Genomic DNA, 24,143 nt, shown 5'->3' with positions numbered 1-24,143 from the left:
ATTTGGATAATTACATCTATCCTCTTAATTAAATCTACTTACACCTCCACCCTTATGATGTCAAATTCAACATAATCATCTAGATTTCGTGGAATGTTCTCTAATTTGTACTCGTTTTGTGTAAAAATACAGTTTCTGATGCACTAAAATCTGATACATACAAGCCAAAACACACATCTTATCAAATGGCATAAAACGGGTACAAAATTGAAAATATTCCATATAATATAAGAGATTCCACTAAATTTGAATTCGCAAGAGTGAACGTGTAAAAAATATTTATAGTTGAGGGGGTTGGTTGTAATTATCCAAATAAGAGGGGATGTTTCGTAATTTAATCATACTTCAGGGGTGGCGGTTGTAATATATCCAATTATTAAATTAATTAAAACTTTGTAAAAGTAGGAATGGTAATCATGATAATTATTAGTAAAATTTAAAAACCGGATAAATAAATGGATTAACTCGGGTGGTGAGATTGAGAAGAAACCGATGAGGAGACGTGTTTGCCGTTGGTTTGCATGGGTGCAACGTGTAATTATAACATCAAACGGTTTTGCCTCTTCACTTTCCTCTCTCACAAATTCACAATTTGAAAACATAACAAAAGCCAATTCCAAATCCCATCTTTTCTCTCTCTCTAGACATTTCCACGCAGAAAGTTTTCAATCTTTTTCACAGGAAACTAATTAATTAATTAATTAATGGAGTCATCTTTCGTCGGTAGTTCTCGTCTTGCTATTACTTTTCTGCTGCTGCACGTCGTCCTCTTGCTACTATCGCCGCCGTCAGTTTACTGTGATGGTATGGTACTCTCTCTCTCTCTCTCACACACACACACACACTGACGCACACACCATTTTCTTCATCCAACTAGGAACAAGAAATTAATTAGTATGGATCTGCATGCAGTTTGTGATTTTCTTTTATTAACCTGAATGAATTTCATTTCTCCCACAGTGGGGGTTTTTATTTTGGTTTGGGCGGCAGAGTTCGATTTTGGTGGCGCGTGTTGTAACATTATTTTTATAATTACGTCACTAGGGAATTAATTAGAACTAGTATCGATCTGATCTAATGATATTGAAGGACTCTTTATGACATCTTGCATCTAATTAATTAATAATTATTTCATTCCGTCCGCGTATCCGGGTCGGTGGAGTGGCGAGTCGATGAATTTGTTATAGTTAATAGGAATTTGTTACGGTTACATGGGTAGGATTAAATTTTCAGGGGTTCGGGGTCAGCGCACCGACCCTGAAATCTCTTTTTAGGACTTTTCTTAACAAAAACAGGAAATAGGAAAAGAAAAGAAGAAAAAAATTCAAGTATTTATTTTTTTATTTTTGATTTTTTATTTTTTTTAATTTGGGTTTTGGGTGGGCTAATTAATAAAAATTGGGGTTTTCTTTTTTTTTTTTTCTTTTTCTTTTTTTGCATTAATTTGTATTTTGGGTGGGCTAATTAATAAAAATTGGGTGGCTAAATAGATATATAGATATAATATAGGGGATAAATTATAAATTGAGGGTGGACTGCATGGTGTCCGTGCATCATAGCTTATAACTGATTAAGTTTAAGTTCAAGTTCCCTGCTACCCTGCGCTACCTTGCCACCGATATCGTAGATAGCATGAATTAATGTTTAATTTTTACCAACAATTTCGAACTATTTCGTACTGATATGATTTTGTTTGTGTTTGATTTATTAATGATTATGCATATATATGATAAGCATTTTCCCTTTGAATACTTTTTACGTGCAGACGAGGAAAACAATCTCCTTCAAGGAATAAACAGCTTCCGACAATCATCTCGAGCGCCCGCCCTCGCAAAGCACGATAAGGCCGAATGTGTGGCCGACCAAATCGCCAACCAATTAGAACACCAAAGCTGCGCCTCGAACACACTACCACCCACGCAATCCCAACTCATGTCAAATTACCCAAATGTCCTCAAGAAGTGCAAGATTGACGTCAACACCACCAAAGACGGTATGATCCTACCCGTTTGCGTGCCCCATCGGGTCGCCACACTCGTCCTCACAAACTACACCCAGTCGCAGAATTCCAAGTACTTGAATGATTCCCGGTTTACCGGTGCTGGAATTGGGAAAGAAGATGATTGGACTGTGCTTGTGTTAACCACGAGCACGCCCGGAGGTAGCTTTGCTAGTGGGGCCCGCCGATACTTGCCTTCGTCTCTTTTCTTGATGATGCTATTTGTGGGGTTGATTTATTGAACTTGCTGTGTGTGATTACACTTTTGGTATGTGTTTTTTTTTTCATTACTGAATTTGTGTTTGTATTTAATGTAATTGCCGGATTGAAGCGCTGTTCTTTGTTTCGAATGCTGTGGAATTTGTGGGGTTTAATTTTGATCTTAATGGTGTATTATTGGTTCCGAAATTTTTTGGTATGCTGGATTTCGGAGATGGTTTGATCTTTTCAGTACTGTGTATTGTTTCTTTTAATTTGTGTGGTGATTAGCTATTAGACTTAATATGGCATTGATCGAAATAAATATTTTTTTAATTTTGTGTTACTATCGAATCATTACTATGTTATGAAGTGTACATTGGAGTCGATCATATTTCAATAATACATTATGAAGAAATAGAATTGATTTTTAGAGTTGATTGTTCATATTATTTGTAGACATCCTGTCTTTTACAATTTTACAAGTACTGTTTAAAGTTAATACTTGTACAGTTTAAAGTTAATACTTGTGCAGAGACAATTATTTAGGAACCGAATGAGTAATTTTATAAACTTTTGTTGAAAATATTTTAATGAGAGCGCGAAACTATGGAAACAAGAATCATCTTTTACAGGACGTAATTGTTGGGTGTAGAAATTACGCTCAACACGTTTACCCCATGTAGATTTTTGTTTAGATTTTATCATATTATTAGTGTTTTCAATCAGTAGATTTTTGTGTTTATAGGTGCAAATCGAGAATTAAGTGTTCATTAAATGAACAAAAAGAAAGGAAAAAAGTGCAATTAAGAGAATAAATTTAAGGGGTCTTAAGATATAAATTCCTCGTGATAACTTTATTAGAACTAAATGATAAGCCTAACTAAAATTTGTTACACATTCTTTATTAAATTCATTCAAAAAATGTTCGTCCACTCACAAATTCGTAATTACATCAGATTGTAAATATTCTATGATGTACTATGATATTATTTAACATTTTTAATTTGCATCTAGTATTTTTGTTTTTTTTTTTTACGTAGATTACGTTTCTTTTTTTATTTTTTTCATTACTATAAGAATTTTTTTTCGTACATAATATTGAAAATTACGATTTTTTTCCGGTCTTAATCATCTGCAGACATCCGTAGGAACCGTAGTAATCTGTAGTCACCCCAGACACCTGTAGACATCTTGAAACCCTAAATCCTCCTTTGAACTCTAGCCACCAGCCACCAAACACTATTAAACACTCACAAATATCTATAGACATCAAAATCGTAAAATCTTAGATTCACCCCATCAAACCCTAGATCCACCTCACCAACCCTAGATCCGCCCCCAGCACCACCAGCATACCCCACCACCGCCATTCAAAATGCTTTCAATAACATTACAACTATAACCTTAACCCTCCGTCGCACAGCCCACTGCAACCGCCGCGTCCACCACGACTCCACCCACCGCCGCTGCGTCCACCACGACTCCCTCCACCACCGCTGCTCCTAGTTCCTCCGCTGGCACTGCCGGCGACGACCTTTGTGCTTCGAGAAAAAGAGAGAAATAGAGAAATGAGAGAAAGGGAGATAGAGAGAGAAAGTGAGAGGCAGAGATAATGTGAGAGAGAGATGGAGAGGGAGGGAGAACGCAAGAGAGAGATGGAGAGGGAGACAGAACGTGAGAGAGAGAGAAAAAAAATTAAAAAGAAGAAAAATAAATCTGAATTGAAGAAACGTCAATATAGGTTATAAGATTTAGGGTATAAGGGCAAGATAGAGATAAGAAAAGAATTGGGATGTGGCTCATATATTATTTCAATCTAAGGATTTAATTAAAAGATTGAATTTAGACTTGTCATTTAGTTGAAATTAAATTTCGGTTGAGGGGCTCATGGCATATTACCCCTAAATTTAAATGGAAAGAATGAATCCAACAACAATTTTGGCAGTGTCCATGATTTCATGCATATTTATTTAATTCGAACTCCAAATCGCCTGATTTCAGTGGCATTGAAATTTTATCTCAAAGGTCAACAACTCCAACGTAATTTTCCAAAATTCAGACTCCAACATGGTCAAAATCTTATAAGAGGTCATGGTGGGAAAAAGCTGCGGAAATTGAATCCTATTAGGTTTTCACTACTTCTTCATCAAGAAAATCCTATAAACGCAACAAGTTTCTACACCATAAGCACGGATTTGACACTACAAATCATTCAAGCACATAATATTAGAACAACGAGCAAGGCGCAAAGACGAAGAAACTCGTAGAATCAAAGATAGTTGTATTTCTTGATTTTAAGAAGTCTAGTTTGTTTTTTTATAATAACTATGAGTAGCTATAATTTTATATTCAAGGATTTTATTTGAACCCTATGTGGAATTTGTGAACTCATTTTCCATGTTTTAATGCAAGTACTAATTCCGAATTGCTTATTCTACTTGTTTTATTAAGTGCATGAAACTGACCCTTTTATGTGCTTTATTGTTATTGTAAAATTTAAATCGGAAGACCAGTTTGATAATTAGAACTGTTGAAGAGAACCTTCGAGTCAAATTGATATGTGTTAACATATGAATATAGTTATTACCTTAGGTAACCGTAATTGAGGTTTGTGCTAAATTCTTTTTTCTTGATTGAATTATATTGCATAAAAATACAGTAATTTAATCATGAATAATAGAATCGTAATACGCGTGTAAGCGGGGTATGATTAATTTAGCGTCGATATCTCAAATTAGAAACTCAAGATATTTGCTTGCATAATTGTAGGAACTACATGATCAATAATTACATAGGGGAAAGATAAAATTCTAAGCATTTTTAATTTGATTAATTTCCGTGTTAATTGCGTACTTGCTTTTTAATCTGTTTTTTTTTTTTTATATATATATATAATTTAGTTTAATTAGGATAAATCAACTCAACTTTCGACGTGTAGTGTGAATTTTAACATAGTTGGAATTTAGCGCTTAGGATTAGATAGTTGAATATTTCTCGTGGGATCGATATTCGGACTGAGTCGGATCGTTTGAAGCTCCCAATTGCAGAACTGTGTGTTCCACCTAGGGGTGAAAGTCGGATGGATCGAATCGGAATTAGCATTTTCGAAAAATTTCCAAAAAATTTCGAAAGTATAAAATCAATTCCAATTCCAAAATTTTCAGAATCTAAATATTGATTCAAAAAATAAGAATATCCATGTCGATAAAAGTAAAATTAATAACTACTAAATTTCTGTTAAAAAAATAAATAATAAACCACATCATAATATCTACTAAAACTTATAAAAACAATTCAATATGTCAAAATTCTAAAACAAAACTTAACTCAAATGATGTTTTATAAAGCAAAATAAAAACTTAAACTAAGTATTATATAATATATATTATTTATTCGTGTATTTTTCAGAAACAAATTGGAATTTTTGGAAATTAAATGGATCGAAAATTGAAAAATCAATTTTTTTTATATAATTTCAATTTCAATCCAAAACAATCGAAAAAATTCTGAAACTGGAATTTTAGAAGTTGGAATGAAAAGAATTGTTCAAAATGGGAACATTTTGCATTGGAACCGGCGGAAATTGAAATTTTCGTTCCAACTTGCATCCTTAATCAACGTAATAATATTACTGTTTATTATTGTAAAATAAATGTATTGACAGTAAAATTACTGTAAACCAATATTGTTGTCAGCCACATCAATATTATTCAACAAATTAAACTAATAATTAACAACAATAATCCAAGACAAGAAGAACTAAGAAGTGTTCCAACACTTGCAATCTCACAATTCATTTACCAAACTAAAAAAAATTCCTCAAGTTTCAGTGATTTCAATCACTCCCTCAACCAGGGCATGTCCGGTGTATTTGGGATCGGGCGAGAATATATATTGTTCCCTTAATAATATGGGGTTTCCTGGCAACACACCCATACTTTTTATTTTATTTTTTAATTTTGATAAAATAAAAATAAATATTTATTAATTTAAATTCTATTATCAATAAAATATTGAAAATATTAATGTAGATGTAAATATTTTTTATAAAGAAAATGTTAGAAATGTATGAAATAATATTTATTTGAATAAAACAATGATTTTTAAATTGTATATATTTTAAACCAAGCTTTAAAATTTATTAATATAAAATATATTTTTTAAACAATAAAAAAATACATTTTTTTTTATACAATAGAACAATAATATTTTCACACATAAAAAATATAAGTGTATAAATACATATATATATATATATATATATAAACGGGGCAAAAGAAAAGGCAATAAAAAAAAGGGCCGATCCGTATATATATATATATATATATATATATATATATATATATATATATATATATATACTAATATATAAAGAAAAAAAAAAGAAAAAGAAAACCTAAAATGGGGCCTTTTATATTGTTAAATTTCGTGGAATCTTCTATCTTATGTGAAATATTCTTCAGTTTGTATTCGTTTTATTTCATTCGAACTCCTTATTTTGAAACAAGATGATCATAAAATGTGTCTCTTGTCTTGTAAATATCAGATTGTGGTGCATCAAAAATTGCATTTTTGTATAAAATGAGTTACAAGAGAATAAGTCGCGATATCTAGAATTTGATGTTCGCAATTGCCCAAATAGAAGAAAATGTGATAGTAATTTACCCAAAATCAAAAAATAAAAGAAAATATAATTTATCGATAGAGATTAATTAAAGAACGATAAGAACAATTAATTGGAAAGAAATTTCTAGAGGTGCCTTGTCCATGCATCCAAATCTGCAATGACGTTTCCTTCCACAAACGTGTCCCCTCTTTCCACCCCCACTCTCCACGTATACCTCCATGCACTCAATTTTCCCTTCTCACATATCTCCATTCCACCGATATATACATACACACATATACACACACACACCCACCACCACCGCCATGCAAACTCTATATAAACACACACATGTTCTCATCTCGCCTTCTACATAGCTCAAGACACCTACTTCTCTCACCACCAAGTTCCAATCCTCTCTCTATTGTAAAAAAATACACCCCAAATAATTTTCCCACCACCACCACCACCGCCGTCAGATCAATGGCGTCGAGCGGCCAGAAATTCCCGCCGCAGAAGCAGGACACCCAGCCCGGCAAACAGCACCTCATGGACCCCACTCCTCATTCCACCACCCCAGAATACAAGCCTTCCAACAAGCTCCTCGTATGTGTATATATATCAAATTCATTATATTTTATTTATATATAATTGGAAATCTATTTATTAACTAACCATGGTTAATTAATTGTGTGATCATATATCAGGGTAAGGTGGCTCTTGTGACCGGAGGCGACTCCGGGATCGGGCGGGCGGTGGGCCACTGCTTTGCTCTGGAGGGTGCCACGGTGGCATTTACGTACGTCAAGGGCCAAGAGGATAAAGATGCAAATGATGCTCTTGGAATGCTGATGGAGGCTAAGCATCCGGATGCTAAGGATCCGATTGCGATACCCACGGATCTCGGGTTCGACGACAACTGCAAACGGGTCGTCGATGAAGTGGTGAACAGCTTCGGCCGGATCGATATTCTTGTCAACAATGCGGCCGAGCAGTACGAGGCCGGCTCGGTTGAGGAGATCGATTCCGATCGCCTCGAGAGGGTTTTCAGGACCAACATCTTCTCCTACTTTTTCACCACCAGGTAATCAAATTGATTTAGGAATGTATAGATGATCCTAATTATATTCATTAATTATTTGTTTTATTTGGTATTCAGCTTATTAGGCCTCGTTTGGTTATTAGGCCTCGTTTGGTTGCTGTTTGGTTGCGGGGTGCGGGTTGTCAGATTAGTCAAGATATTATTAAATAATCTAATAAAAATTAAATTATTTTACTGGACTTTAATGCGTCTAACAAAAGTATGCCTAATAAGAATCTATGATAATGTAATATTTGCTTGTCGATCCGGTGGCAAGTTATTGAGGATATCAAATATTAAATGAAGTTCAATTATTTAGCTAATAATGACTAACAATGACTAATCAGCTCAGGCAAACGAGGCCTAATTGTTTTATTTACACGATTGTAATGCTAATTATTTGTGACATTGATCAAGCAATCTTTGGAGGATACACAATATCTTACAATTGTGATGCTAATTATTATTTGTGATTTTGATTAGGCATGCTTTGAAGCACATGAAAGAAGGAAGCTCGATAATCAACACCACATCGGTGAACGCGTACAAAGGCAACGCCAAACTCCTCGATTACACGGCCACGAAAGGGGCGATAGTTGCATTCACAAGAGGGCTAGCGCTGCAGCTAGTGGAGAAAGGCATTCGGGTCAACGGAGTGGCTCCCGGCCCGGTGTGGACCCCACTCATCCCGGCCTCATTCACCGAGGACGAGAGCGCGAGTTTCGGGGCACAAGTGCCGATGAAGAGGGCCGGCCAGCCCACTGAGGTGGCACCATGTTACGTGTTCCTTGCTTCGAATGTCGATTCGTCTTATATTACGGGCCAGGTCCTCCATCCCAACGGTGGAACTATTGTCAACGGTTGAGTATCTATAGTATATATGGTATAGTTCTTTTGAATGTGGGGAGTTGGTTTTTAACTATGGTTAGTGTGGTATGTAATAAGTAGTGTATGTATATATATATATATATATATATATATATATATATATATATATATATATATATATATATATATATATATATGGAAATGTTACTTTTGTTGTTGGGTAGGTGATGTTTAATGTAATATATGTTTTATGTACTAAAATATAATCTTATCAATTGAGGTTTCGTTTCATTTGCTTTCTTGTAAGATTCAAGTGTGTTGCAACTTATCTATCTGCATGATGTACAACTCTTCTATGTGCAGTTAAACAAATATTTATTAGTTAATACACAAGATTGTGCTGCAATCAATAGACAAGACAAAATACAAAGAGTGATGTTAACCCCAAACCAGTAGCAGGAATTTTATATTTACCAACTGAAAATTGATTGATGTAAGCTTAATTCAATATGACTAGCTCAAGACTTGGTCCTAGCTCAAACTCAATTAGCTAGATCTCATTATTTTCGTCTTGCATTTGTACAATGTTTTACTAAAGTTCTTTAGAATAGATGTAGAGATTCTAAGGTATTCTTACAACACTTATAAAATATTTTTTGGAGTGCATAAGTTTTCTAGAAATTTGGTTGTATATAATCTTATGATATTAAAACAATCTTGACCGTCGTAATGATCAACAACTTGCACTCGCATATGATCTCTACTATTTATAGCAAAACATGTTCTTTGGTGGTCAAGTGAATCACGACATGGTATTTCTCGGCAGTTCATGTGATTCATGGTTTAATGTGGCAAACATAAAAAATATACATGTACCATAAAAACAGAACATGATACGGAATTATATCAGAATATTCAAGGGTTAGTTGTGTTAGTTAGGATTATGTTATTTTTATAAAAAATATTATGAGGATCCAAATATCTCTTTTTTAGTTCCATTTATAGTTACCATTTTTTATTAGTTTAGTCTGTTGTTGAGTGTAGATTTTACACTTCAATTACTCTCTTACAATGTTTTTTGTCAGATTTTATTAATTTTATGGTACTCAATGACTTATTCTATGTATTTTACCTGTAAATTGAGAAATTTGATATTTGGACGACAAATTGAAGAGGGATAAAAAAGCGGTTTACTAAGTAGATATGTGGTCAATTTGGCACGTGTTATCATAGGAATATAGTTAACATCTTATGTAAACATAATTGAGATTTATGCTTAATGTTTTGTTCTTGATTGAATTGCATATGAATATAGTAATTTAGTCTTAATAATAGATTCGTAATACACACGCTACGATTAACTTAACATCTCATGTTAGTAATTCGAGTTAATAACTTCATAATTGAAGAGAATTGAGGAATCAATAATCACATAGGAAGAATTAATATCCTAGGCTTGTTTAAATTTGATAATCTGAGCTTGAACATAGTTGAGAGATTCTAGCGCTTATCATTAGATAGTTATTTATTCCTTGTGGGATTGATACTTGGACTTATCCACTATATTACTTGTTTGATACGTGTACTTGCGTGTATGTATTACAACCAACATCTGTCTATCCATATAGGAGTTTTTCCTATTTTTTTGTTGCAGTTAATGCATCTTTTTACATTGTTTCTCTCTCATCTCTCTCAATGTTCCTCAAGATCCTTTTCATGGAGTTATTCTGATCTACCAACATCAGCATTGTGAGACTGACATCTTAAGAAACATGAGCAAAATCGTGATCTTATTGTCTCAACAAAATTATCTGGAGAATTGCTAAGTATCGAATGAGTTATTCTGAACATATTTCCACACCTGTAGCAGCTCACTTAAAATTGAGTTCAACTTAAAAAAATTCTGCGATAGCCAAAGTGCTTTACACCTCGTGAAAAGTCCAACATTTCTTGAAATATCTAAGCATATAGATACCAAAATTCATTTCATAAGGGTTGTTATTGTTGGTGGGAAAATTGAGGTCAAGAAGATTGGAAGTTGAGTTGAGCTTGTTAGAATTTTATTATACATACATACAAATTCTCAAGAACCAACATGTTTGAATCAACGAGAATTATATAGAAACATAAACACGGAAGCATAATTTACATCATGAAATCGAATCTTCGAATTTGCATTGGATTGGGGACAAGTCTTCTAAAGAATCCGCAATTCCTTAATTATCTCTCTAACAATGGATTTTAGAAGAGACCGAATGATTGCGTTTCTATATAATTGTAGAGTCCAGTTATATAATTGTAGAGTCCAGTTATATTATAACTGTGATTCAACCCCATCAATAAATCACAATTAAAACTTAATGGTCTCTACACATTAGGCCCATAATTATAGTCTAATACCCATAAGTCCAACTCAATAATCGTTATTAAATCACAATTAATTTGGACTTTCTTTTAGATAGCTATACACATTTACATCACATAGGTGAGCCCACATAATTATTGAAATAATTCCAACAATCTCCCACTTGGGCCACATATGCTATATACCTTATAAATGTGTACACCTTATGACCTCAAATACTGCTATCATATAAAAAGGGTATTCCTTACAATCTCGTCCATTGACCATATTAATATAGGACTAAAGAGGCTTTCGCCACGTTGACCGTGTCTAAACTCAAGTAATCACGTATACCAATATAAATGACATAGATCAAATTATGGTGTGTAGCATGGAAATTACATATAATGTGATTTTAACATGCTTATTTCCAACAGGTCATACTCTAAACTTTATTGAGATCAAACCTTAACATAATTGTACAAAGCGCAACCAAATACTTTATTTTTGCGGAAAAATGAATACACAAATTTGTGTCCAAACATTTCATAGAGCTAACAAAATGTGTTTATATATAAACATACATACAAACTCCCACTGAACCATAATATCCTTAAATGATATAACACTTACATGAGCAATGCTCATGAAATACCTTATGTGTTAATCAGTTAGTATACGGATCCGCAATTTTGGAGTTTGTCTTAATATGCTCTATGTACTGTTTACTTTGTACCTTTTAACAATAAAGAACGTTTACAAGCTCTTGTTGTTGTTCGAATGTATAACTGTTAAGTATTGTCACCGCATAACTTCAATACAAATTCAAATGTGCAGCCTAGTGACAAAAGTTTACAGTTATATTCCAAAATAAGATGCCAAAAATTACCATAAATTCTTAACCATCGTGAAAAGAGCTTAAAGTGTTTGCTTAACATCCATAACGAAACAACTCAATCACTTAGGTCTACATTAAACAAAATGGATCTATATTTTATACACATCATAAAACTCAAAATCAGAAATAAACCACACGATCTTCCAAAATATATGATTTCGGTAAATGAGCATATATATAACTTATATTCCCTATAATTACTGTATAACCCATTTGGCTGGTTTGCTAAATGATCCACTTTATAGGGTTATTCAAATATTTGCCCAACTTCATGCACACCATAACCAAATGCTTAAATTCTTTTACTTTAAAATATTTATTGGGCATTGAAATGAGGCTAAACAAGTCTCCTTTGTTGTGAGATTATCTCCCACTGGTTCTTGGGTATGTACAATCATTAACTTTATTTATCACAAGGTGCATACGAGATAATTAGCTTAAGATTGTAACATCATTAATGAGAATTTTAATTTCATTAATGCTTTAGTTTGCAATCAATATCCTTCAATTCTATAAATATTATGATCTTATGGTTGCATTTTATTGTTCCATAAATGTTCCATTTGAGAAACATATTCATTGTGTCCATAAATTTCTTAATAGAGTCGATATGAGTGAAATCTTTAATGACTATACGTACCATATATGTTTCAGTATTGCCCATTTTAATTACATTTGGTCTCAATTATTTGTAACAAAAGAATTTTACACCTTATGGCAATTCGATAAGATCATAATGTCTTGTGATTCTAAATTGCAGCTCATCGTTAATGGTTTATTATCTTAAGGTTGTTAAGTTTGCTCTTAAGTAACAATGACCAAAACTTAATTGGGAATTGTTCAACATTGTTTTATCAAAACTCCAAATCTACTTTTCAAACAACGACAAGTAAAAAACATGTACATTGTCAAAAGCAATATTAGGAATCAAATTGATTCCTTTTTAAAGATCATGTCTCTAATCTAAATTTCTCCCCTCAAACTCAACATCCTTAAAAAATTTTAAATTTTCCCTTTTAAAAATAATATATTGCAGCACTTAATGTTTCTCCTAAATGTACCTTAGTGAAGAAGAATGACTTATTATACTTCTTTGAATGTCTTTAAATGTTCTATTCTTGAATTTTGTACCATTTTAAATTGATTATGCAAGATTTTACTGTAGGAGACTTTTACTTAATTTATGGGTCAAATTTTGAATTATGAAATAGACTAAGCTTAATGTTTTCAAATGAACAAGCCAACCGAATGTGTTCAAGAGAAAATTTAAATCCATCTAATGATGATACCAAATGTCTATTTCATAATTCAAAAGAAAACCTAAGAGTCATCATAGCATCAATCTCAAATGTCTTACATAACCTTTATAGATGTATATCTTTCAACATCAATTAAATGTTAGTTATGTGAATAACCCTTTATATACACACTTACGTGAATAGTGTAACCCATGGTCTATTCACTAAATGTGTCTAGGTACAAAATCAAAATTTATAATAGAACAAACTAAAGTAAAAAACAAATATAAATTACGTTATTTAACGTACTTGAGATGCAACTGCAATTATATTAATTTATCTTAAGTGGTACTAGTTAAATGAGCACGTAGTCTTTTTCTCGCTTAATTATTCATTCTTCACGCGCACAGTCAAAATTATTGAATTCAATGAGAATTCATTATCCTTCATGTTTTACAACAAGCCTTATATTGACCGTTCACGGAGAAAAATAAATAAACCATATCCACTTTTAAGTTAGTGTAACCACACTAACACAAGTGTTACACTTGAAAACGAGATTAGACTTATTATTTAATGTGCTCCTTTACGTTTTTTTTTCTTATATATTATTGAAACAAGATATGTCAAAATCTAATGTGTATCAACTTTATCGTTTTAAAATAAAACGTATTCTTAGTATCATTAAGAAACCTTCTAGTATTTGCGCTTAATTGAACCTTATGCCCCTAAAAAATATTTAAGATGGTGCACCTAATGGTCTTAAGCTTTAAAATTAGAAGGTTCATATACTCTAGGTTCTTCTATTGTTCTATCAAAAAAAAAATCAAGACCTATGCACCATAATAAATAATAATAATAAAAATATTTGTGCAACTAAGCACAAAAGTGTTATAGGCAGATAATGTGTAAGCAGGTAAAAAAATTAAATAGAGAACGGAAATAAAATCAATATGCTCACATTATAATCCAAAGTTTGACTTTGAAACTTTAAATAATTATGGAATCCATCTCAAGATGCCTAACACAACATTAATATCAAGCCGAGGGGACAATAATATTAACTATAAGTGACACTTTTGTTGTAGTAATCAAACATTGATAGAAAATTCTTGTCTAATAATAAGTCCATCGAGGGATGCAACTATTATTCACATGGATCCCAGCAACCATCACATATTTATTACCACCGATGCATATGTGGTTCGGCCAAATATAAACCTACCGAGGGGTATATTTAAATATTCACATGAATTCACATACACACGAACATCGTGACATTCTCAATAAGCTAACTTACGTAGAGAGGTCACGAGGGTGGCTTCATGCTTCAATTAATTCTTTTAAATGTCAGACAAACTTAATAACAAGCATTAGATGTACCCAAAAAAAAATTTAAAAATTTAAAGTCGTTATTGAACGCTAAGGCTCTAAAGACATCACCTGAGCGCTAACAGTCTATATCCAACACTAAGGTTGCCTCACTGTATTATTTTCGAATCAAACTCAATAATATGGTTATTCATAAAAAATGAGTATAAATTGAAAACCTCAAATCCATCTTTATTTTAAATTTGAGCAAAAGAGAATGTGGGGCTCACAATTAAACATTATTTAGATCTAGAAGCCAAAATAAATTATAACCAACAAATCTAATCTTATATGGATTTGAACCAAATTAATATCTCGATTTAGACTTAAAACAAAAGTTTTAAGTCAAACACCGAATGAGTCAAATCTTATTTGGTTAATAATAACCATTATCCATATTTTGACTCATTAACGATTAAATGATAATACATCATAAGCTTATTGAATTAAAAATTAATTTGTATCCTTAATTTGACCAATTAATCAAAAACTTTAAGCCTAATAAGGCATGAACTTTAAAAAATCTGAAAATTCCCCAAATAAGCCTTAAAACCCCGAATTTGAAATTCAAAATGAATTCACTTTATTGACCAAACAAAACCTTAAATGAATGTAAAAGAATTCACATATTAGTTTGGCCCCTTAAAATAATTGAAATTTTTAAACGGCCCTAAAACCTTAAATCAACTTTTTATTCCTTAAATGCCCTTGCCGGAACCGGATGGCAAGGGAAGCGAAACTGAAAAGAAAAAAAAAAAAAAAAAAAAAAAAACAAGGATGGCGGTGTTGGGAGAAGTTGAACTTAATGGCGGACATGACATTGATGGAGTGGTGATACCGTAGGGGTGGCTCGGCCGGAATTACCAAATCAGCCGCCACCCATTCACCACATCCTATGGTAAACTTAATCCTTCAACCCAAGGGGAATATAAGATTAATGAATACCTTTATGCTCTGTTTGGTTGCTAAGATAAGCCATAATTAACTAAATAATTGGACTTAATTTGATGTATGGTATCCTCAATAAATTGCTGGGAAAATAATAAGGTTTATTAGATTATTTAATCTTATCTTGCCAACCAAACGGGCCTTACTCTTAGTCAGAATTTCACTTTTATTGAAAACCTAAATTTGATGATTAGATTGCACATGAAACTAATTCAAAAAATGAAATTAATTGCAATTCAACACACTTAATTTCACTAAGCTGAATTTAGATTCACATACTTCAAATCCATATTTTACATAATTTTTAGATTCACCCAAACAGCCAATTTCCAGCTTTGCAATTCATAATTAAAATCGAACTAGTACATTACCCGTGCGTTGCACGGGGTATTCATCGTAAAAATAAATATTTGATTTAAAAAAAGTTCTCGAAATAGTAAGATCAATGATATGCAATACAAATTAGTAGAAAAGTAAAAGAAAATAAAAAATATATTTTGTATTGTGTAAGTAATGAATACCAGTACCAGTACCAATACCAGTACCACCAATATGAATACAAATATCAATACCATTACCGTTACCATTACCATCACCAATATCAATACCATTACCATTGCAGTTACCGTCACCAATACCAATACCTTTACCATTGCCGTTATCATTATCAATACCAATCATTACCATTACCATTACTAATGCTAATACTAATACTAATATGATAATAATATCATTACTATTAGTGTTAGTAATCGTAATGTTATTGCTAATCCTAATCCTGGTATTAACTATAATCTCAATTCTAATACTAATCTCAATCATTGTTTTAATCCAAATTGTAATCCTAACCGTAATGCTAATCTCAATCTTCATACTAATTCTAATTATAATTTTAATCCTAAAAATAATACGAATCATAATTCCATTCCCTATAGAAATGCAAATATGCTAATGTTAACGGTAATCTTAATACCAATCTTTATATGCTAATGCTAATGGTAATGCAAATCCTATTCTAATTATAATTCTAATCATAATGATGATATTAATACTAATTCTAATTATAATGCTAATCTGAATACTAATATTCATACTAATATCGAATCTTAATCATAATACTAATACTAATACTAATACTAATATTAATACTAATACTAATAGTAATACTAATACGAATATTAATACTAATACTTGTATGCTAATGCTAATACTAATCCTAATATACTAATACTATTACTAATATTAATTCGCTAATGTTAATATTAATATACAAATGTTAATACTAATATTAATACTAATACTAAGATATTAATACTAATACTAATGTACTAATACTAATATACTAATACTAATATACTAATATACTAATACTAATACTAATATTAATATACTTAATATCAATACTAATATACCAATACCAATACGTACCAATACCAATACCAATACCAATACCAATACCAATACCCCAATACCAATACCAATACCAATACCAATACCAATACCAATACCAATATCAATACCAATACCAATACCAATATCAAGATAATTATCAATACCAATATATACCAATACCAATATCAATACAATTACCAATTCCATAACATTACCAATACTAATACCAATATCAAAACAAATACTAATATCAATACCAATACCATTATCAATACCATTACCATTACCTTTACCATTACCATTACCATGACAATTATCGTTATCATTATTGTTACCATTGCCATTACCATCACGAGTCCTAATATCATTAGCATTAGCATTACCATTATCATTATCAATACTAACATCAATACCAGGATCAATATTAATAGGGTAAATTACACACACCCCCCTGAGGTAAGCTTAAATAACTGTAAGGTCCCTGTGGTATCGATAATTACACTTAGCCCCCTGAAACGTAGTCAGAAACTCTAATGGGATAATGAATTGGATACGTTATTCCGATAGGGTTCTAACGGACTATTGGTTTCAGAAAGTAGTGAAGACAACAAAGAGCTATGGGGTGACATGGCTCCCCGAACATTCCCGTACATTTCTTAAATCACACATAGCTCTTTGTTGTCCCCACCACTTTCTGAAACCAATAGCCCGTTAGAACCCTATCGGAATAACGTATCCAATTCACTATCCCATTAGAGTTTCTGACTACGTTTCAGGGGGCTGAGTGTAATTATCAATACCACATGGACTTTACAGTTATTTAAGCTTACCTCAGGGGGGTGTGTGTAATTTACCCATATTAATATTATAGGACCAATATCAATATTGATATCAATATCATACCATTACCAATACCTTTACACTTACCATTACCATTACCATTACTAATACTAATAATAATATACTAATATTAAGACTAATCTGATGATAATACTATAACTATTAGTAATTCTAATGATAATCATAGTACTAACATTAATCATAATTCTGACAATAATACTAATACCAACCCTAATTGTAATCCTAATACTAATTTCAATCATAATCATAATCCTAATGGTAATGCAAATCTTAATTCTAATATTAATTCTAATTATAATCCTAATTCTAGTAATAATACGAATCATAATTCTAATCATTAAAAAAATGAAAATACGTTAATGCTAACACTAATTTTAATACTATTCCTAATATGCTAAAGCTAAGGGCAATGCTAATGCTAATGCTAATGCTAATGCTAATGTTAATGCTAATTTTCAATAATAATTCTAATCATAATGTTAATTCTAATATGCACCATAATCATAATGCTAATATTCATACTAATATGCATACTGATATTCATACTAATATTAATTGTTATATGCTAGCGGTAATGCTAATGCTAATCATAATCTTAATCCTAATGTTAATACAAATATGTATATTAATAATAATACTAAGCTAATACTTATTTACTAATACTAATACTAATCCCAATATACTAATGTTAATCCTAATATACTAATTATAATCGTAATATACTAATGCTAGTTATAATTCTAATTCTATTGCTACTGCTAATGGTAATGCTACTACTAATACTGATGCAACTCAAATAATGATACTAATATAATTATGACCGAAAATGAAGGGTAAATAAAAAGTAATTATATGGAAATTATTAAACAAAAAATCATTACAAAAAAAATAATAAACCATCTACCAATTATTACCAATAATAGAATTTTCTACCCCTTTAGATTTTGGAATAATCTAAGAAACTATAATGTTAAAAAACATTATTGGTTTAGTTTGATGGGAGTAATTTGAATGAAGATTATGAGGAGTAATTAAAATTTAGGCATAAAGCTATCCAAAATTTTAGTAATTAATTTCATATATAAAAACGAATTGCATAAAATTAGGGGATATATATCCAACTAATAAAAATTTATAGCGATGAAACATACGTAGTGCCAAAAGTGGAAAAATGCGTACTAAAAAGAGTTTTACTTGGTGTTTTAATATTTTATTAAAATTAAGCTTGAAAGGTGATCTAATTTTACAAAATATCGGATCCTACAACTATAAATCCCATTTCAATAAAAAAACACTAAAATTTAAAAGAAACGTGAGGAATATTAATGATATGTATTTGGATCGAGTGCATGTTGAGGAAGAAAATTTGGAACAAAAGAAGGTGAAGGATCGAGTGCTGAAAATTACATATAATTATTAACACTGAAAGACAATTACATATGATAATATGAAGTAGTTGGATCAAGTGCTGCAAATTATATATAAATATTAAAACGGAAACATAATTGGATATGATAATATGAAGTAGTTGGATCGAGTGTTGAAAATCACATTGGTGTGGGAGATTATATAGCATGGATTATTACGTAATTTTGAAAATATTTTAAAATTTCAAAATTTGAATTTTAAAATGAGCGGCAATCAAAATTTTGAAATCATTGATTATATATTGAAATGATTTGATTTGAATTGAATTGATTTGGAAATAGTTATGTATTAAGTTAATTTGGAAATAATTAATTTTGATTGACAACTAATTGAGCCACCTAATCCGAGAAAAGTTAAGCCACAATAAAAGACATAATTTATCTTATTTTATGATGCATATAATATGAGGAAAAAATATAGTTATGAACAAATGTAAAAATTGTCATTATTTGATACACACATAATCCAGAACAGAAATAAAAAAATAAAGTTAATTTGAATCAATCATAATTGAATGTATCATTAGCTCAAGACTTTGTCCTAGCTCAAATTCAATTAGCTAGATCTCATTATCTTCGTCTTGCATTTGTACAAGGTTTTACTATAGATCTTTAGAATAGATGCAGAGATTCTATTGCATTTGTATAAGGTTTTACTATAGATATTTATAATAGATGTAGAGATTCTAAGGTATTCCTACAATACTTTAGGATATTTTTCAGAGTGCATAAGTTTTCTAGAGATTGGTTGTATATAATCTTACGATTAAAATGTATGTAATCTTACGATTAAAACAATCTTGACCGTAGGAACGCATCAAAAACTTGCACTTGATTGCATATGAGCTCAACTATTTATAGCAAAACATGTTCTTAGGTGGTCAAGTGAATTGGGACGGCAGTTCATGTGATTCATGGTTTAGCATGGCGAAAATAAAAAATATACATATACCATAAAAACATAACAGGATAAGATATTATATCAGAATATTCAAGTGTTAGTTGTGTTTTTATTTTTGCAGAAAATATTTCGAGCATTAAAACATCTCTTTTTTAGTTCCATTTATAGTCACTATTTTCTATTAGTTTAGTATGTTGTTGAGTGTAGATTTTACACTTGAAGTACACCCTTACAACATTTTTGTAGATTTTTACTTATTCTATGTATTTTAACTGTAAGTTGAGAAATTTGACATTTGGAAAACGTGTTTATATATGGAAGAAGTTTTTTTCACGTCTTCTTTGAGAGAAAAATACTTTTTATATTCTTATTTTGTGCTATTCTCGTATGAGAATTTTATAAGACAAGTTCAAGTTGAAGCTTTGCTGCTTTCAGGAAAAAAGAAGATCGATTCTTCATGAGGAGGCTTAGAAGATCTGAGAAGAGGTCGGTCAGTCAACTAAAGGTTTTCATCGTTAGTATTGTATTCCTAAAACTGAAGTTATTGAATTTTATTTGCAAGTCTCCCATGGATTATAATACATTTGTATGTGAACCACATTAAAATTTGTATTTTTTTAGTTCTAATTGTACTTCTAAAGAATTAAATAATTTCTACAATGCTCATTCTAAAATTAAATCGCTACGAATTTGTCAATTTTAATTAATCTAGATACTAAATTATCTATAACATCTACATTGTATCATAGTTATCCAACATAATTATCAACAATACATTGATATGTACTAATCATATATTAGATTGACATATACTACTATATAGATTGATATGTAACTACTATATATTATACTATAGATAATGTAAATTGAAATATATAGATTGATATATGCTACTATTGACTATATACTACTATTGATATTACATATTAGACCACAACAGATTATATACTACTATTCGTATTGATATATACTAATATTATATATATTAGTTAATGTATGAATATTTACTTATTTGTGTTTCTCTTTATGCATGAATATCCTAAAAAAATCGGGGGTCCTAAAAATATTAAACCGGATCAAGCTCTCAAAACGACATTGAAACCCAAGGCATAAACCGAAACAAACGCATTCCAAAGAATGGTACATCCTGCACTATAATTCATCCCCTGCAACCCCACAATTTAAGTCCAGCACAAATCATTTGAAAAAGGAAAAAACAAACACGTACTGACAGAAACTCCCCGAAACGAATATCATATGTTACGAAAGAAGCAACGACCAACATTCGCATCCTTTGCGAACAATAACAAAAACATAGATGAAAAAAAAATACATCCATAGTACAAAACTGGTGTCATGCTAGAATAAAACTATATACCAAGATTTGAAGTCCACAAGTACTACAAGAGCAATCAGCTCAAAATCTTAACGAGAAAACGGAAACAATCTGCACAACGCCCGTCTTTGCATTACCGGCAAAGATAAGGAAAAAAAAAACGAAAATGATAAATTACATACTATTACTAATATAACTCAAAGGAAGCACAACTACACGCCAAAGTAAAGCTTCTTCGACCAGTAGAGATTCGAAACCTCTTAAAAGACGACATACTTAATTATCTTCACACTCTTTAGGTCTAATCTCGAACCCCTGAATTATAAGACCACTCTTCCAATTTCCGCCATTAACTTCCATCAAACTCACCTTCAAATCACAATCTTGCCCTTCCTTCACAAAATACTCGCCCAACTCAACTTCCATCCATCCATCGCTCCTCTGTTTAGGGTACTCTGTTTTCCGCTCCGTAGGCACATCATCTTGCTGTCTTCTTGCGCCAAGAAAACGACGATACATCGACCCAATATGCCTCGGTACTATCTGATACCTCTGCCTCTGTTCACCTTCTGGATCCAAACAAATAGTGCGTTTTTCACTCTCGTACCCACCTGCAGCAATAGAAGCTTCTGCGGGTTGGTGCTCGAATCCGTAGGTTCTTGATTTGCAGCTGAACACGAGGTACGCTGCGTAGTTCGTGCGTGGAGATAGCATTTTGGTGCTAATTTTTCCGTGCATTTCGAACCAGCATACGTTAAGAAGCTCTGCCACCTCAGCAAACCTAAGTTATAACAACAAGTCAGAATCACCAAATACATAATATAATAAAAAAATTTAAAAAAAAAAGAAAGATAAGTTGATGGGTTTAACTACCTAGACTCGGGAAGAGAGATCCATCGCCAATACTCGGGGGAATCACCCCACACAATGGAGAGCTCTTTTGCAGCTAGCATGAAGCATTTCCTTCCACTCAATTTCTCCAACGAGAAGCTCTGTTTAGCGACAAAAATAGCAGATTAGACGCCTAGTATAATAATAATAATTAAAACCATAACCATGGCAACATTTAGAATGCTTTATCGATATCGGCTTTCATAGGCATGTACGATTTCAGCATTGTGTTAAAACAATGCCACATCAACCAGCAAGAACAAAAATCGCATTTCACTTGCGAGAGAAACCGAGAGTCAATGATTATTTATAAAACGTATAGCCAGTAAAAATAGATATGCTTTGTTGTCTTCACAAAATCGAAACGAAATAGTCCGCGATCTCGGATGTGCGGATATCAATGGTGACTCATTATTTCGATCGAACCGACCGAACCTGGTTAAGCACAACACAAATTATGCGCAGGGTCGATCGTGCTCGGTTTCTTCTCTAAATTATTTTTTTTTTCTCAAATTTAATCTATTGATATTTGTGAACCCCAAAAATCTGACTTAGTTTCGTAATTATAAAAAAAAAAAAAATTGATTGACATTTGAAGCAAAATCGGACTCAATTTCGCGATTAAAAAAGGGGAAGAACAGAAATCAGAATCCAGAAAATAATCAATTTGATAATCAGAGCAAAAAAAAAAATTACCTTGCCGCCACCGTCGATTAGAAGGGGATGATCGCAGAGGTGGATGTAAAGGTCCTTCTTCGAATGAATATTAGCGAGCAGCGAATCGGGGCCGTCGACTGCGCGGGAGATGATGTCACGATAATCGGACGGCAGGAATCGATCCCAAACGGTGTCGGATTCGCAGGCGGAGCGGAAAGTGGAAGCGACGGCCGATAGCCGGCAGGCATCCTTAGGGCTTGTTAGCGACAGCGCGTTGGCTATGCAATCCTCGGGGAGCGCGTAGATTTCACCGCAACTCTCAACCGCCATTTTCTCTCTCTTGTCTTTGAAACGTTTGACAAATAAATATCTTGTTTGTATATCCAGTTCCGAGATATATATATAGGCGGTGGGGGAGTTTTTCTTCCATCCAAAGTAATTATCTTCTTAATTAATTGTTTTAGAAGAAACAAATAAATATAAATATAATATTTAATGATAATTTCATTTTTAGTAACGAATGGGAGGAATTGAAGTCGGCAAATATTTATATTATTTGGATAATAACACACACACTTGCATAATTTACTATTAGCACGAAAACTTTAACTTTGTTAACGTTTTTGTATTTCGAACGATCGAGGATACCTGCCGATCACATTATGGGTCATTTTGCAATTTCTAAAAAGTTAGACATGTTTGAAATAATATTTTTTTAAATATTTTTGTTTCTTTCCCTAACTATTTACACGATTTAATGACCAATTACAAATTGATAGTTGATAGTAAAATTTTATTTTGAATATGTTTGTATGAAAACACTATAAAAAAATTATATATAGATAAAAAGTTAAAAACTTATATATATTTATATAGCATATTTATAAATAATAAATATACCCCCTACAATTTTAAAATTTATATGTTTTCCCCAAATTCCCATATCCCCATTTGTGGAATGTAACATTTCTTCGTGTCCGTTTCCCCATATCACCGTTATGTGTCCGTGCTACATAGTTGTACATCTATTCATTATGTATGTGTACATAATTATATTTTTTACTTACAAAGGAACTACAATTATACATGTGCATTCGATAATTTCCGTTTTCATACAATAGATTATAAAATTATTATACGAGAGGTGTAAATTTTACTGGGTAG

At 31.8% G+C, this 24,143-nt stretch overlaps 3 protein-coding genes across 3 annotated transcripts; 2 read left to right on the top strand and 1 right to left on the bottom strand.

Annotated features, from left to right (window-relative positions):
• The first annotated feature begins 605 nt into the window (after window positions 1-605).
• LOC105960765 (putative GPI-anchored protein At3g06035) lies at window positions 606-2,447 on the top strand. Its single transcript, XM_088813999.1, has 2 exons — window positions 606-804; window positions 1,766-2,447. The coding sequence occupies exons 1-2, from the start codon at window positions 705-707 to the stop codon at window positions 2,239-2,241; spliced, it is 576 nt and encodes a 191-aa protein (XP_088670125.1). The 5' UTR covers window positions 606-704; the 3' UTR covers window positions 2,242-2,447.
• Window positions 2,448-7,184: 4,737 nt separating this feature from the next.
• On the top strand, window positions 7,185-8,856 carry LOC105960773 (NADPH-dependent aldehyde reductase 1, chloroplastic). Its single transcript, XM_012984987.2, has 3 exons — window positions 7,185-7,412; window positions 7,514-7,890; window positions 8,371-8,856. Exons 1-3 carry the CDS (start codon window positions 7,290-7,292, stop codon window positions 8,750-8,752), a joined length of 882 nt encoding a protein of 293 aa, XP_012840441.2. The 5' UTR covers window positions 7,185-7,289; the 3' UTR covers window positions 8,753-8,856.
• A 12,593-nt stretch (window positions 8,857-21,449) lies between these two features.
• Window positions 21,450-23,426, bottom strand: LOC105960787 (putative F-box protein PP2-B12). The gene is made up of 3 exons (XM_012984996.2): window positions 23,019-23,426; window positions 22,305-22,423; window positions 21,450-22,212 (listed from the first exon to the last, which is right to left on the bottom strand). Exons 1-3 carry the CDS (start codon window positions 23,307-23,309, stop codon window positions 21,708-21,710), a joined length of 915 nt encoding a protein of 304 aa, XP_012840450.2. The 5' UTR covers window positions 23,310-23,426; the 3' UTR covers window positions 21,450-21,707.
• Between the last annotated feature and the right edge of the window lie 717 nt (window positions 23,427-24,143).

Source organism: Erythranthe guttata, chromosome 14, assembly GCF_056151865.1.
Source record: "Erythranthe guttata isolate IM_541 chromosome 14, IM_541, whole genome shotgun sequence".
NCBI lineage: Eukaryota > Viridiplantae > Streptophyta > Magnoliopsida > Lamiales > Phrymaceae > Erythranthe > Erythranthe guttata.
Note: the sequence above shows the minus strand (reverse complement) of the source record. Positions and strands in the feature narration are given on the sequence as shown.